Source organism: Dipteris shenzhenensis, chromosome 12, assembly GCF_047967505.1.
Source record: "Dipteris shenzhenensis isolate YYH24624 ecotype China chromosome 12, Dip_SZ_1.0, whole genome shotgun sequence".
Taxonomy (NCBI): Eukaryota; Viridiplantae; Streptophyta; class Polypodiopsida; order Gleicheniales; family Dipteridaceae; genus Dipteris; species Dipteris shenzhenensis.
The window spans coordinates 5,966,634-5,983,533 of NC_141607.1; the positions used below are offsets into that span (position 1 = coordinate 5,966,634).

At 43.0% G+C, this 16,900-nt stretch overlaps 1 protein-coding gene across 2 annotated transcripts in view; it reads right to left on the minus strand.

Annotated features, from left to right (window-relative positions):
- Positions 1-16,900, minus strand: part of LOC147895733 (uncharacterized) — a 60,833-nt gene that overhangs the window by 21,118 nt on the left and 22,815 nt on the right. For both annotated transcript variants that reach the window (XR_015541880.1, XM_087382466.1), the window contains exons 3-5: positions 9,104-9,274; positions 8,784-8,900; positions 856-1,053 (exon numbers count right to left, since the gene is read on the minus strand). Coding sequence is in view for 1 of the 2 variants with exons in the window: in XM_087382466.1 (XP_087238592.1) it covers positions 856-1,053; positions 8,784-8,900; positions 9,104-9,274 (486 nt within the window). In the remaining variant the exon portion in view is untranslated. The remainder of the gene's footprint in view (positions 1-855; positions 1,054-8,783; positions 8,901-9,103; positions 9,275-16,900) is intronic.

Genomic DNA, 16,900 nt, shown 5'->3' on the forward strand with positions numbered 1-16,900 from the left:
TAGTACTCAGCAAGGGTCCTAGCGTACCCTTTGCTTCAGCCCACTGAGGCTTGTATGAGTTTGCTTTGCTGTGTACTTTGTCCCATAGGCCCGTGAGGCCTCCCATGGACGTTAATATATCTTTCTTTCTTTTCTTTCTCCTCCCTGCCGTTCCAACTTTCATAATGCTTTTCTTATCGGTGATCAGAGTCACCTATTAGCAAATAGGCTTGCAAGTTCACATGTGGGTATTTTTTGAGACTAAATTGATTTGGTTAGCATTTACTTTGAATGAGGTTGAACTATACAATTTGTTTTTAAAATCCCTTTGTTTGGACTCTCTCTCTCTCTCTCTATACACTCATACAACAAGATAGAAACATACATTTATGATGACCTTCGTATTTTTTAGTTAGGGACGAGAAGATTGTGTCTGTATGTGCCAAAAGGTGTTAAGGGTCTACTTTACAACTCCAGAGCCAGGATGACAAGGACTATGGGTAGAAGCAAAGTACTCAAATGTGGTCCAAACTCCAGAATAGTTGTAGAAGAACAAAAAAATAATGACCGTCTATATAGACTAATATTGTTTAGTGTGTCCACAAAACACATTGTATATCCTTGAAATATCAACAATATCTCCAACACAATCTTAGCATTGAGACTAGGCTACATATGTACTAAGTGCATTCCTTCAATCTCTAATATTGGATGCAATCACCTATCAAAATTCAAGAATCCAAACCATGAGCAACAGTTTTTTTTTTTTTTTTTTTGGGGGGGGGGGGGGGGCTTAAATTCCTCAATTCATTTGCATTTCACGAAAAGAACGACATAAAAGATCATACAACTCATAGAAAGGTCAAAACTGCACACCTCAGAAAGGAATACATCCCATATGCGGAGTGCCAACGGAAAAGGAAAAGAATATGAAAATACAGTGATGAACCACTGGCTTGCATACATGCTTGGATTGATCATTTCTTCTTCGAAATGAGCACCTAGTCTCGGTAATTGTTCTTTTACAAGTCTCTCAAACTGGAAAAGATATTGTTGAACAAGTGGCAATCCAACCTGATCTCAAAAAATAAAAACGACGCAATTATTGTTCTCTCTCTCTCTCTCTCTCTCTCTCTCTCTCTCTCTCTCTCTCTCACATTACGATATAGATGGCTAGATCCAAGAACAAAATACAGTTTTAAAAGCAGGGAATTATCTCGATGGACAAGCATGCAATGCAGAAATATCTTGGGAAGATATCTCAATGTTTAAATGGCATTTAACCTGCAAAATAAGAACCAGCTCACATGACCAGAGAAGGGCAGGTAGCCACAACCCACAATCCCAGGAGAGGAAAGGATATGCAAAATCTTCCCTACATGGGAGCTATAAGATGAGCAACACGTCATTCTGAGATCTCAAGCATATACACACACATCATAGTGGCAACAGGGGTAGCCAGAAAAATCTACTGGAACAGCCAGCCCAAAAGCATGGAATCTACCTGAAAGAAGTCTTCGAGCACCGCAGCAAAGTCCTCAGGCTAGCACACCAAACTAGCTCAGCAAATACTCATAACATAGAAAGCTTTGTAGAGATTTCTTTCACTGGATGTAATTGACCACTATTTAGTTCGAAAGTGGTCACCAGTCCCATAAATCCTGAAGGATCTCAAGAGGACTTTAATACAATCCTCTCTCTCTCTCTCTCTCTCTCTCTCTCTCTCTCTCTCTCCTCGCCATCTTAGCCTCTCCTTCTCCACCTCCTGGCTGCCTCTCCACCTCAAGCTTCCGCCCTGCCTCTCCACCACCTCGCACTGGACGTGCCTCCCATTATGGGGGGGGAACCGGTGCTCCCGCTCCCAGCCGGACACTAAGACCTGCACCCACACCCCAAGAGAAATGGGGGACAAAGCCCAGAAAGACGACAATAACAACAACAACAAAAAAGCAAACGACACAACTGAAATTGGAGGATGTGAACACACGTTACAACCGAAGTGGACTCGAGGTAGACAGCAAGGCAAAGGTAGGACCCGCCTCAGCTTCTTCAGCCTCTATCTCAACCTCAACCTCAACTCCCGCTACAGTGTCAGTTTCGTTTTCAGCTCTAGCCTCAGCTCCCTCTATCTCTATCTCTACTTCGACATCAGCCCCCGCTTCAGGCCCAGCTCTAGTTCCAATCTCAGCTCCCTCTACATCTACGATCAGTGACATACTCATGCCCATGGCGCCAGTTGTTGTTCCCTTCCCCTCTTCTCCTGTTACAGCTCTCGCACAGCTTATGACCCCTACTTCGAAGGTGTCATACACTGTGCCGCATCACACTTCACTCTCCCCTCAGCGCATGAAGGCGAGTTTCCCACCCTCTTTCCGTCTCAGATCAGCCTATCAGATTTCGTCATCTTTCTTGCTGTCCTCTACTCACCTTCTTCCTTGATTCCATGCAGCACCAGATTCTCTTTTGTTAGTGTGAAGAGCACACGTTTGGACGCAGCTGTTTTTTTTCGAGTCCCTCTCCCGTGCGAGATATTTTGGATTCCTTGATGGATGAACTCTGGGCAGCTCTTCACTACTATAAAACCCCTCAGTACCAAAAATATATTGAAGAAGGCTCATGCTGTTCTAAGTGAAGACAGCTTGTTTTAGAGTCTTTATACCGCTTCTGAGTTATTGAGAAGCGATGGAGGGGTTGAAATCCTCAGTTTTGACCGACACCCAATTATTTTTTGCTCAACTGGATCTTTTGAACCACGTTTGGTTCAAGAAGCTCCCCAATTTTGTATGAATTATGAACTGTCTTGTTATTAAATTGACCTGGATTTGGTTAATTTGGTTATGATTTGTAACTTGTGGCATCTATAATTTGATGGGGTTTTTTTTTCAAATTATATAAAGTGTACTCTTGTTCCATATATCTTGAAGTAATTTTCTTCTTTGACCTATTGGTTGGGGTATTGTAACACAAGGGGGTGATATAATCACATTAAGAAAAGGATGGAGAATGGATTTGCCACCCTGACTCAATCTGAGATCATCTGAGTTGAAGAGGGATTGGCTACCTGATTTACTCATATTGTCCACTGAGTTTTTTATTTGCAGTATACTTTGGTGGTATGGGACACTAAGGTATGTTACCTTTAAGATTCTCTGATGTGGTGGTATAATCCAGCGTGAAATAATACCCGAGTACCTCTAGGGTGAAGTACAAGTAGGCTGAATTAAATTGGGGGTAACCTGATGAGATTTTTTACGAGGGCTGACTAAGATTCTTTACCCTGAGAGAAGCCATGTATTTTTTGGGTTCAACCCTGGAGCTCCATAGTCTAGAGTCAATCTCAGGGAGGGTTACCACATCTCTTCTGATGATGGTCTGTCAATGCCTTGTTTGGAACCTGGTGTTCCTAGATAAGAGATCCTAAGAATTGGATGATCCTGTGATCGGAGCGGTTTATTGTGCACAAGTTTATCCAAGATATCCGATAGTGGATCTTATTTTTAGAGATTTCGGATTGTATATTTCCGTAGTCTTTGGATCACATAGAATGTTATTCCTATGATGGTTGACTATATTCATGACTAGAACATTACCATTGACTAGATATAGCCAACTGAATTTTTACTTATTATCCTCATGTAGGGGCATTTCGAGGATAGATCAAGGGGGACCATATCTTTGGTCAGGATTTAGCGCATTGATACTTCCATGAAGATTCTTCCATCATGAGTTATGAACAGATACCTAATTGTTCTGCGATGGAAAGTTTGTCATGTATTTCAACCCAAGAATTTGAATTACAAGGGTATTCTGTTGAGGGATTTTCTGAATACTAAGTAATTCAAGAATTAGGATTGATAGAAATTGCAACCCACAAATTGACCTCGAGGGGTTCAATTGATGGGGTTGTTCGAACAATGATTCCTTGATCTCAACCTAAAATTTTGAGTTCAAGGATACTCAATAGATAAGGTTGATAGAATCATTTACCTTCAAGTACGGATTTTACCATGCTTGAGTACGGACATGTCAACAGAATTAACTCTGTGGATTCAGGGGTTCTTGGATTTCTCGAGGAGAATACTCGACGATACTAACCTTGTTTAGATTGAGAGATTTACTTTCCTTGGGTTAGTGATCAAAGATTTTGGCTTTGGCCTTAGATTCTCTTTGATTTGAATCTCATGGAACGTATAGCATACTCAAATTGATAGTCAGAGTGTAGTTGTTGGCATTGACTCATCTTCACAGAGAGTTTTCGCGCTTTCTAGTGAACTCAAGAGTGAGTTCTTAGAGGAAGGAGAGTATGTCATGTGCATGGTGTACCTAGGGTTGGATATCAGGTGAACATGGGTTACGAGATAGCATAGGGCTGGATGGCTATTATTAGCCGAGATTGCTATATATAGAGGTTGCTTCATATATAGTGCTCGCTTTATATGGAGGGAGCTATTCATAGCATTGTGCTATCTATAGCGGGTTATAGAGGGGGAGCCGGTGCTATTGTGTAGATCAGTTGAGCGCTCCTCAACTGATGGATGGGGCTTGGACTAAGGCCGGGACTCTGGCCATCTACATGGCGGATCATAGGTGGTGTATCGAAGATCCTCTGGACGGGCTCAGGTGGTATGGGATGCCTGGGTTAGATACGGGCCTATGGATGAGTCGAGCTCTAGCCCACGTGCTCGGGGGTGGTCGAGAGGATCGAGGCACATGTGCTATGATTCTAATTGGATTGAGGACGAGATTCTAGGTTAGTGATAGGGTCAAATCTTGCGGGGTCGTGTCAGGCTAATACACCAAAGGCCCGTGAGACCTTGCTCACGGAGATACATAGTTTCCGTGAGCGTGAGATGGAGCTGACTCACTTCGCAGGGAGCAGGTCCGCTTCAACCAAGAGCGGAGCCGCATCATACAAGAACACGCTAGGACCATTCGGGAGCAAGTGGGTCTTATTCAGGGACTCAGACAGGATATCATGCAGCTCCGACAAGAGGTCACAGCCATACACACTATCCCAGGGAGTACCCCAGTGGTCGAGGCACAGATTGCGAGCATGCAATCTGCTATTGAGGAGACTTCCATATGGGTTGACGTGGCCAAACGGGAACCCACAAGGGTAACCGTTTCGGCTACCCTCATGGAGCAACAGCAGAGAGCCATTAAGGCTCTCAACATCAGAGTACACGGGATCCCACGCACTGAGACTACACCAATGGTAGATGCGACTGCGTTCGTGGCCGCTACCCTGGGTGTTGCTGAGCACAAGATATAGAGGGCATGGCGGGTGGGGAGAGATCCCAACCGAGAGCAACCCCTGATCATACAGTCAGGCACGACTTTCAGCTCTACGACGCAAGTCAATCCTTCGAGATCAGCCAACAATCTCTATGGATGAGGACCTCACACCTCTACAGGTTGAGGAGAGGCGCTCTTTGCTACAGCAACGGGATCAGGCCCGAAAGGAGAAGTGGCAGTGGTACAAGAGGGACGACTTCTTACAAGCCCCCGTAGGGCACCTGTCCCTCCCCTACATAAGGAAGCAAGGTCTACGAGACTCAGATATTCGAGACCCTGTCCTACACCATTTAAGACTGTAATGGTACCTTATGGTCAGAACCTGGGAACTTCTCGGAATCCTATACAAGCCACGACATAGTCTTCTATACAGAGACACATTAGAGTCCAGAGCGCCCTCTTCCAATAGTCGGTGGATATACATGGGAGTCTGCCTACAGAGATGAGACGAGGGGTACAAGAGGAGTTTGAGGTTCACGTGGAGTTGCAGTCCTTTTTAGATCCACACTTCGGGGAATCATTTCAGTAGAGCAAAGAGATACACATTCCAGATTTCTTTGGATCCGGATACGACACATTGACAGCAGGGATCTGTTTGTCGCAGTTTGCTACTTCCCCTCGGAGACCTCCCACTTTGCCAGAGAGATTCGAAGTGATGATAAAACATCCCCATTTGTTGTCCTTTATCACATTGCGCAGAAGACTCTTTCTTACTACAAACAATATATCATTCCCACGTCTTGAGAACTTTTCTTTCCATTCATTCTAAGCAATTAATTTTACTTGCCTTGCATTCAACTATCTGCCCATTCGTTACAACTGTCATAGCACGCACTTCCCATCAAACGCACACTTGATTCCACAATCTACCACGTAACAGCCTTAACAAATGTGAATCGCAAATGCACGTATAGACAAACAAATCCGCCTGTCGACCATAATTTGTAATGATATATTTTTTGATCTTGCTGTGGAATGAAATGGACCACACTGCCAATGAAGTGATAGGAACAAACAGTGTGAACCAACTCGTTATGAATGTCAGGACCACAGGATGCAAGAGCACGTCACCGACAAAGATACCGACAGTGTAGAGAAGAATGTTTCAAGACTAAATACAATTGCAAAGAATACAGAGACAAAGAAGGGGAAGACATAAAGATGGAAACAAGGTGAATCGAGCGAATTCTACCAAGAAACGAGAAGCAAATCCCCACAAGCTCAAGAAAGCAAAGAATTCCCAATTCAACAGTTGCAATCCGTACTGGATTTGTTCGAAATGATTCAATAGCAACAAGAAGACCAAAGATAAGGATAGAATTTCAGAAATGCATGGGACGAGAGGGTGAAAATCCCCGATCCCAAATGCAAAGCTGTTGTGAACAGCCGAAATATTGCAAGTCAATATGAGGAAGAATACTTAATGTACTTCATGTCCACGTTAATAGACAAAGTCATTAACTGGTTTGATCAACAATGTCACCCACCACATGTAATGAATTGAAGGAAGCCTTCTTGGAGAGCTTTCCATATGAGTTCAGCAAGGCAGACGTCATACTGAAGCTCAGCTGAATCAACCAAAAGCTTGATGAATCGGTGTACGACTTTGTGGCAAGTGATGCCAGTTCGACTAAATAAAGCACCAGCCATGTCCAAATTCCAATGCTTGATGCTAGCAATAGCCCACAAATACACAACGAATTTTTAGCAATTATCCTAGATGCTTTTTTATCTACAACACGAAGCACGCACACTTGAATGGCCTAAAGAAGGTATTTCAAAATTGTCAAGAGACCACAATCTCTCTTAATCCATTTAACTGTGTCTTGTATGTTCTCAGATGTTATCTTGGACACATAATTTTCTACAAATGTGATCAAAAAGTCTTAAGATAGATGCAAGAACCAAGCAAGTTATGTCATTCATGGCTGCATAGGAAGTTTGAATGGAATGCAAATTGAGCCGAATCGTTCCAAATCGTGCAAGGGATGGCAGTGAAGGCATCCATAGTCAGAAAGAGCTGAGCTCGGACAAGGTCTTTCATGTGCATGTGAATGCATCCGAAATGGTGATTGGGTTCATTTTAGCTCAGCCGGATGGAAACATGGATTTCTCTATCTTTTACGCAAGCGGAATGTTCTCAATGGTGGAGATGAATTATTCAACCACTGAAAGGGAGGCCCTAGGGATGGTATGTAGTGCTAAAAAGCTGTGGCACTATCTCCCGAGCAACCCCTTCATCTTCTATGTGGACCACCAAGCATTGCTCTATCTAATCAAAAACCAACATGAAGCCAAACTTGATCAAATAGATGCTATTGTTAGAAGGGCGTGAGTTATTGTGCTTGCATGTGGGCAAGACCCTAGGAAAATAATAGGAAAGGCCATGAGTTGCTAGGTGTGCAAGGCTTCCCTAGAAGCCTAGGGATTAATGGCCTTGGGGGTGAATTGATTGTTTGGTCCAAAGAGGGGGCAAAAGGCCCCTAGAATTCATGTTTATATAGAGGGAGCATTGATGCAAATGAAACATAGGTGCCACATGGCACCTATTTAAAACTTCAAAGGCTACGTGCATGGCTCACGGGCTGTGAGAAGCACTTGGAGAAATTGTGGGGCGCCAAACGAGAGGAAGAAAACCTATCGTATGGCGAATTGGCCACAGGCAAGGGAAAGGACGAACGATTTGACGCACAGGTTCCATGCCGGGGGCCATACGATGTTCTTCGAATTCTATGGGTCAGTTTAGTGTCCGCATGGGTGGCCTTGAGATAGCTTGCTGGACTGTGGGATGTTTGTACGGCGAATGGCCAGCAATAAAGAGGCTCATGGGCTTACAACTCCATCCATAGAGGGGCCTGGCTGCTCACAAGGCCAAGCTCGATTGGCGACGAGCTGCTCTAGAAGGGGCTGGTTGCATTCAATCGTCTCTCTCTCTCTCTCTCTCTCTCTCTCTCTCTCTCTCTCTCTCTCTCTATATATATATATATATATATATTAAATATCCCCCCCTTCTGTTATTGCTGTTGTATGGGCAATGTATGCTGATCTACGAGCAAGATAATGCACCATTGAGAATGGGTTGCACAAGCTCGTGTATGAGCTTAGTTAGATGCCCCTAGATTGACAAGGACAAGCTAGTTGCTTCCGCTTGATCCTACTCTTTTGTTGTAAGGTGTCTTGGAGAGACTTTGTTGGCAGGGTGGTTACAGTGGATGCTTCCAGTTCAAGTGCAAAGTTCCCGAGATTGCAGGCTGATCATTTAGGCTTTCACCCATTGCTTGGGTATACCAATAGTCCAGTGGACACACGAGGCAATCAGCGGAGTTGTGTGACCTCGTCAAACTGGAACAAAACATCAAAAGATATCTTGAAGATCCAACTTCCCAACTTTGAGAGCAGTCTTCTTAAGAGACTCAAGTTAATCAAATTAAATCTTCATGTCCAAACCATAGACAACTTTGTCTTTGATGCAAAAGCAAACCTTTAGCAGGATTTTTTGTTTTTCTTACCAAATAGAGACCTTCCATTGGAGCATGAACTGCACCTTTCAGCAATGCCACTAACAACCAGAAAGCATCTTCTTCACTCATGTACAGGAGGAGCAAGCCTGCTAGAAACCCCATTCCCTGAATAAATCAAACTCCCGTACCATCAAATGACCATCCAATCAAGTACAGAGAATTTCATTGACCTAGAAAACATGAAACCAAACTCCATTTTGAAGGTGAGTTGAAGAATCCAAAAATTATAAGACAGTTTCACATCCCATGAGGAAAAATATACACAGCTATGAAACTCTGTTTCATAACAATAGACAAATAGATGATACCTGGACATAGCCAACAGCTCGATCATACACAGAATATGCCTTCAAAACGTTATACAAAGATCTTTGGCCTGGTCCATGTCTTTGCTGGAAGAACACATGTGATGGGAAAGTACGTGAAATATCCCTTATGATGTCCAATTCGGAGGCAGATGTTTCATACAAAACCAATTTCTGCACCACCAACCACAAAGAAAGGAGTTCAACTCTTCTTGCAATCACAGCTCCAAATCATATGATTCTGTGAACAATTTTTGAAAAATACAAATGCAGAACTGAAATAACACTTCCAGAAGAGTCAATGTGCAGAATTCAAGTAGAGACTAGTCTGTGTCACAGTACTGAACACTTTTCTTTATGTTCCCTATGCACAGCAATACTATTATTGTAAACCACTACATCGTCAATAAAATGTATTGCGAACTTCAGATCTACGGGCATCGTAAATCATTGATAAACGTGATGGATTGTAGCTGGAACATTAGTAAGGCCGAATGGCATAACCACAAAGTTAAAATGACTAAAAATTACAGCACCATGCAATGCGTCCAACAGATCATCAATTCTTGCATCGGATATCTGTGCTTAACAGTAATGTAGCTCAACACTCGATAGTCCATACACAGCCAAAAGGTATCACTTCTTCCAGTTGTCTTTCAATAAAACTCAGCCTATAAGGCAATTTATTAATGTTGGAATCGGAGTCCTAGTGTGTGTGGTCCTAGAATCTTAGGAATGTCCTACAGTTGTGTGAGTGTGAAGAGTCTTGAGGCCACTTGTGCCACCTCATGTGATTCCTCACCTAGATTATAGGATCTAGATTCGCTTGTGTGTGACCTCATCTATGAGGTGCCTGTAAGGCTTGCCCAGCCTATAAAAGAGGCTATGTACTTGCTGTGATTATCAATCAATCAACATCAGTTTATGCCTCAGTCCTTGTCTTCAATCATGTGATGAGTGTCTCTCACCCTCTCCCCATTTTCAACAAATGGTATCAGAGCTGGTTCATTCAGCCTGTCGTCTACTTCTCATGGAGGGTTTCTAGATTTCATCACCAGATCTGAGTCAGCCTCCCTCGCAATGAAGCGTCCTGCCCATCATTCATCGCCACTCTGCTGCGCCACTCTTCTGCTGCTCCCGCCTCTGCTCCTTCGGCTGTGCCACTCTTCTTCTGCTCCTGCACGCCATATAGCCTCTGCTGCTGCTGCACCTGCTGGTCCGACCTGTCAGATTCGAACCTGCTGTTTCCGCCTGCTGAGTGCCCGTTGCCCACGCAACTTCTCCCATGAACAAGGCGTCGACAGCAGGGTATTACTTGGCGACTAACAACCTGAGGGCCTTGGCCATCGACTCACCTCATGCCCAAGCCTCACCATCGACTGCTCTTTAGCCTCAGCATCAGCGTACATCAGCCCGTACCTGCCGTACATCAGCAGGTACCTATCGTACAACAGCCCGTACAGCCTGCCCGCAGCCTGCAATCCACGTTGTCCATGCTGATGCTGCTGTTGTGGCGCCATACAACTTGATCTCTGCAGCTGCTGTATGATCTGTCGTACTGCTGTACGATCTGCCGTACTGACGTACGATTTGCCGTACAGCAGCCTACCAAACAGTCCGTCTGAGATATTTTGTTTTTTGAAGATTTTTGCCTCATTTTCGGGTGAATTTGTTGGGGCTTTTATAGTCTGAAGCTCCCCTAGTGTTGCTAGAACACTATGCTCTAGGAAATTTTGAAAAGCCCCAATTTTCTGCAAACCCCAATTTTTGCAGTAACCCTAACACTAAAATTTCGGGCTTTTCTGTTCTATGTCTTCCTTTGGCATAATTGAAGCTTCTACCATGTAAAATTTGGGCCCTTTTTGAAATCTGAGTAAACATTGTAAGGGATTTAGACACTGGCTGTAATAACAGCTAAGGCCTTCCCACCAATGGATAGCATAAAAAACTCCTTGCTCATCGAGAAATTCTCAGGGAGCAATTTCCCAACTTGGCAAACAAAACTCCGGCTTCTTCTTATGCGAGAAGGGATATGGAATATCACCAATGGCAAGGAGCCAAAACCCCAAAGTGATGATGCTAGAATCAGTTGGTGGCAAAACCAAAATGATAAAGCAATGGCTATCATTGGCCTAGCTTTAGCTAACAACCTTATCCACCATGTGGATTTTGAAAAGACAGCAAACGACGTTTGGGAGAAGTTAGAGAATTTGTTTGGAAATAAGATCAATAATTCCAAAGTATTTCTCAAACAAAAACTCTTCAAGCTCAAGATGAAGGAAACTGAAACCCTCAATGAACACTTGAGCAATCTTGGGTCAATTCTCCAACAATTATCTGCCATCCGAGCCATTGTTGAAGATGATGATCAAGTTGCTGTACTTCTCTCCAGTATTGAAGACATTTCCAAGTACAATGAGATCCTTGCTGTCCTAAGAGTCAGCCGCAATCTGAGCTTTAAGGATATGGTAGCTCATCTCATTGATGAGGACCGTAGGCTTACAGAGAAAGCAGAATCTTCCTTCGAATCTGGCAAAGCATTCTTTCTCAAGAATAAGCCCAAGAAGAACGGAAAACCTCTTAAATGTAATTACTATCCAAAACTTGGCCATCCAGAGGATCGTTGCTTCAAGAAAATGGCAAAGGTACAAGCCAAAGAACATGCCAATCTGGTTGTGGAGCAGAGCGAGGACAAAGACGATGAAACTACACCTTCTAGACCTGAGGAACAAGCCTGCACTGCTGCTATTTCTGTTCTATCCCTCCATGAGGTGATAGATGAAGAGTGGGCTTTCTAGAGTCATGTGTGTTAGGTACTCTGCCTTGAGTAGTCCCCCTAAAATGTTGTAATAATTTGTCATTTTGTGTGCCTTGTCCTATAAAAGGCTCCACTTACTTCCATGTACCCAGTTAGGAGACAGGGGGGGTTGTTATGTCTTTCCTTTATCAGGCCTGGCCGAGTTCCAGGATGTTGGTGTACTCCCTCGACCTATGAGTTGGTCATGCATCCATGCTCAGATTTGAGTCTCTGATCACGTTGACACCTAAGCCATGAGAGTGCTTGGTTCAACCTCTGAATTATGCTCAGCTGTTAGCCTCTGAGATTGCCTGGGATGCACAGTCTGGATGATGTCATAGTCTCTCACCCTAGCTCCGAGGGGGGGTTTGTTGGAATCGGAGTCCTAGTGTGTGTGGTCCTAGAGTCTTAGGAATGACCTACAGTTGTGTGAGTGTGAAGAGTCTTGAGGCCACTTGTGCCACCTCATGTGATTCCTCACCTAGATTATAGGATTTAGATTCTCTTGTGTGTGACCTCATCTATGAGGTGTCTGTAAGGCTTGCCCAGCCTATAAAAGAGGCTATGTACTTGCTGTGATTATCAATCAATCAACATCAGTTTATGCCTCAGTCCTTGTCTTCAATCATGTGATGAGTGTCTCTCACCGTCTCCCCATTTTCAACAATAAATAGGATCTGCCGCAGGAATAAGTTCATTCTTATGTTGAATATTTCTTTCCGAAGATAGCTGGAATGGGAATTCATCTTAAAACGATCAGAGAACTCACTAAGTATTTGCTTGGCTAATAAGGCCTTCTCCCCATCTTAAGTAGCCGAAAAATCGGTTGGTCCATTCAACTGATGCACAACAAAGAAACAAAAACTCACCTGAAGTCTTTCTAAATCAATAGTCGACATCAAGGAGCTTGAGGAAGATCCTTTTCACCTCAAAGAATATACAACAGACCGTCCAATTCAAGTTGGTAGATGTGCTTCTATGAGAACAAGTCTAATAATTACAAAATCTAGCTTCTCCGCTTAGTGTTGGATGCATAGCTCCAAATGTGACCCTTTGGTCCCACGCCTCAGTTGGACTCCCATTTGCCATCCCGACTGGATAAGCATAATCAGATGGGCTGGTTTTAGCTTGGTCTTTTTACCAATTTGGAATTAATAATGTTGTGCATTGACACTGAGTCAAACAATACAACAACATTGCCCTTAATAAAGATCCCACGCCTCAGTTGGACTCCCATTTGCCATCCTAACTGTGTAAGCATAATCAGATGGGCTAGTTTTAGCTTAGTCATTTCACCAATTTGGAATCAATAATGTTATGCATTGACTCTAAGTCACATTGCCCTTCATCTTTATTAATTCCATTCCAGCAAAATATGAATACCCCGCTGTTGCAGGTCTAGATAGGATATTATAAGAAGCATTCTTAAGTTTTTAAGAAATAGAAACGCATAATAATACAGTTTCTAACACGTGAGAGGGTCCCCATAGCTGGATTTGAAGGTCCTCAGCATTGGGAATCTCCTTCATTTCTGCATCGCATTCTAAAATTACCATTTTCAGTCATGCCACAGCTCTTATTTTTCTGAATATATTTCCACAAATGTGGTTGAAGGCATCCGAAATACATACCTTCTTTTCCTTCTGCTCTCAAGATCAAAGAAGATTTTCACCAAGCCCAAGCTACCATAGGGGATAGTTTCCTTTTCACTACGTGGACATGAAGCCCTACCAATTATACTAGCCTGCTTGACATGATTACCGATTTGCTATACTGTACTTTTTCTAACGAACTTTTTCTGAAATTCCGCTTCCTTGGGAGCTTCTACTGAATTCCAAGGCATGCAAAACCACTTGTCTTGCCCCTTGCATCCTCATAATATTGAGACTTTATATTACAAAGTAGCTATCCCAAAATGGGATGTGCCAAAATACATCAGCAAAAGATCACACACCCCACTTATAGGACTAAAATACATCCAATCATTCAAAGTCCAAAACTCAGAATTTTGTTGTTTCTAAAGTCCAAAAATCTACAAAGAAAATTAAAAAAGGAAACAAAGAGAAGAAAAATGGAAAAATGTTTTGACAAACAAAAGGTAGACTTAGCTAGCAAGCAAAGCAATGCTTATGTCGTCATCAGTGCCCAAGCAGCTATACTGGGTTTCTTGAGACCCGTGGTGTCTCTTGGGCAAACCCAATGCTTACCCAAATACCAAATATATAGGCTTTGAATTGGAAAAGCTACGATAAAGGTTCAAGAATCTCATAGCTATCTCTCGGAATTCATAAATATATTCAACAACTGACAATTTTTCCTACTTGAGGTATCTATACTCCTCTACGCTTTGAAAGCTTCATCCAGTGGCAGAAAATGTTTCCAACAACTCCAGTTTAAAATTCTCTCATGTAATTAGAAAACACCATCCTTTTGTTGTTTAATCTACCATCTATCTATAGCCTCCACAAACATATGCATGGCTTCGCAAATCATCATTCGGTCACTGTGAACTTCACAAATAGCAAATGCTTTGTCCCACTTCACGGTCCACGCTTCACTGATGTCTGAATTTATGTCATACATCAGCTGTGCAAATTTCTCTAGATATAGTTTGCTATATTGGGCCATTTTATTTACCCTTTTCTATCATTTGAACACTAGATTCAGGTTCCATTATCCCTTTTGCCTTGTTCTCCCTGTAATGCATGAATAGCCCAAGGCATACACAACTTTCTTGTCCCTCATTGGCTTGCAATTGCTGAGCTAACAGCTATTGTAAGGCATTCAATTCTCAATCCTCATGTTTCAAGTACAAGCTTCACTTGCCACAAGGCCCAATACACGTATTAGCCGAACCCCCACTGCTACGCAATCCACAAGCGAGGTATTGTCCTCAATTAACATTTCTCATTGATTATTCCTCTCCATATTTAGAGGGTTTTTTTTGTTTTGTTAGATTTCATTCAGCTTTGTTTGCAGTAAGATATTGCAGGTTGTCCGATTGATTCTGTTCAAATTCATTATCACGGACTATAAGTCCCCATCCACCCCTATTTGTACACTTTTGATGTGACATCAAATCCTATCTACTCCCTCCTCCTTCCTCCTATGTGCTACCTATACTGTCTCTTCCAATCTCTCTCTATATCTCTTCCCTCACCCCTTTTCTTCTCTTCCTCTCCCTCTACCCCCCCCCCCTCTCTCTCTCTCTCTCTCTCTCTCTCTCTCCCCTCCTTCCTCTTCCCCTTTTCTACCATCTCTGGCCCCTTCACCAAATCTATCAATGTCCCCTTCATTGCATTGGTATTAGAGCCCTGTCCTTGGGCTTAGTACAACACCACTCTTTATCTTTCTTATTCTGAAGTCTTGGTTTCTGAAAACGCAGCAAAACCCAATGAAGGAGCTCCCAGCGATGACAATCTGCTGCTCTCTTTTGCTTTTTGTGGCTTTTCTAGAGAGCTTCTTTTACTTTCTTATAGGCTGCATCCAAACTTTCCACATGCCGATGTGCTTCAAAGATATTTTCTTTGGTGTGCAAAATTTATTCCACCTTCCACAATTTCAAAGGATGCTTCCCCTGTGGAAGAATGCACTGTGTTGTTGCATGCGAACTCAACCAGTGGCAAAAACTGTTCCCACTTTGCCTTATGCTCTGAAACATAGCATTTGAGAAGATCCAAGATAGTAGAATTTGCCTTCCACGATTTCAAAGGATGCTTCCCCTGTTGACGAATGCACTGTGTCGTTGCATACGAACTCAACCAGTGGCAAAAAACTGTTCCCACTTTGCCTTATGCTCTGAAACATAGCATTTGAGACGATCCAAGATAGTAGAATTTGCTTCTTCTGACTGTCCATCTGACTATGGGTGGAAAGAGGATGAAAAATTCAGCATAGTGCCCATGTTTTCAAGGAGACTTCTCCAAAAAAGGCTGGTCATACACAGATCTCTATCATTGACAATGGATTGATGCATTCCATGAACTTGAAAATATTATGCAAGAATATTTTCGCCATCCGATCCGCTAAATCTTCTTCCTAACTGGAATGAAGTGGGCTTGCTTGCTGAATCTGTATATGATTGTCTAGATCCCATCATGTCCAGTTGGTATCTAGGATAAGTAGTGAATGTAACAATCCCAGTACCTTCTGACAAGTGATGCATGTTCGCACAAATGCCTCGACATCTTTCCTCAAAGCTAGCCAATAAAAGAAATGCTCCACTGCCTTTACTGTGGCTTCGCTCTGTGTCCTGCATATGGTGGGGCATGACTCTTGTTGGATTGTTGGAGTTTCTTTGACTATGGAGCATCTTCATGGGGTTTGTCAAGTGGTTACTATCCACTGATTGGCTTATGCAAGGAGATGGCTACAGTTTGATATGTGAGCTCACTTGGTGGTGGATTGAAGGCACGTGGTGCAACTTCTACTCTTATTGGTTCATGCATTGGTCTCTAGAGGAGATTGGGTGATCATCGTTGTGTGGCTAGCCAGTGCATGCAAGTGTCGTGGCAGTTACTATCTGGCGATCTTTAGGTTTCCTCGAGGCAATGCTGATGCGGCAACCATGAAATTCATATGGCACAAAGTGCTCTTTTCTCCTTCCTTTTGTCCGAGCCCTCGTGGCTCTCCTTAGAAGTCTATATCAAAGTCCTTACGCAGTTGTGATAGGGTCCCTTAGTAGAGTCGTTAATGGTTGTAAACGGTGACAAGCCCAATAGGAATGAGCCAGAGCTGATTATCTTCAATACCGTGAATAACTAAGGATTTTTCAACTCTCTCTTCTGCATGTTCGTGGTGTTTATGAAGTACCGAAGTCGTCGATACGTCTTGAACTTTCATTGTGAATTTGTGTGAATCGTCTACCGCATGCATATCATGAATTTATACAACAAGTCTAAAACCTAACTCTCTGTCAAAACTTTTGGCCTGAGCTACTTTGTGACACAAAGTCTGCCATGCATCATCAGAAAACCATCCTTAAGTGTATAGTGCTTATGTCT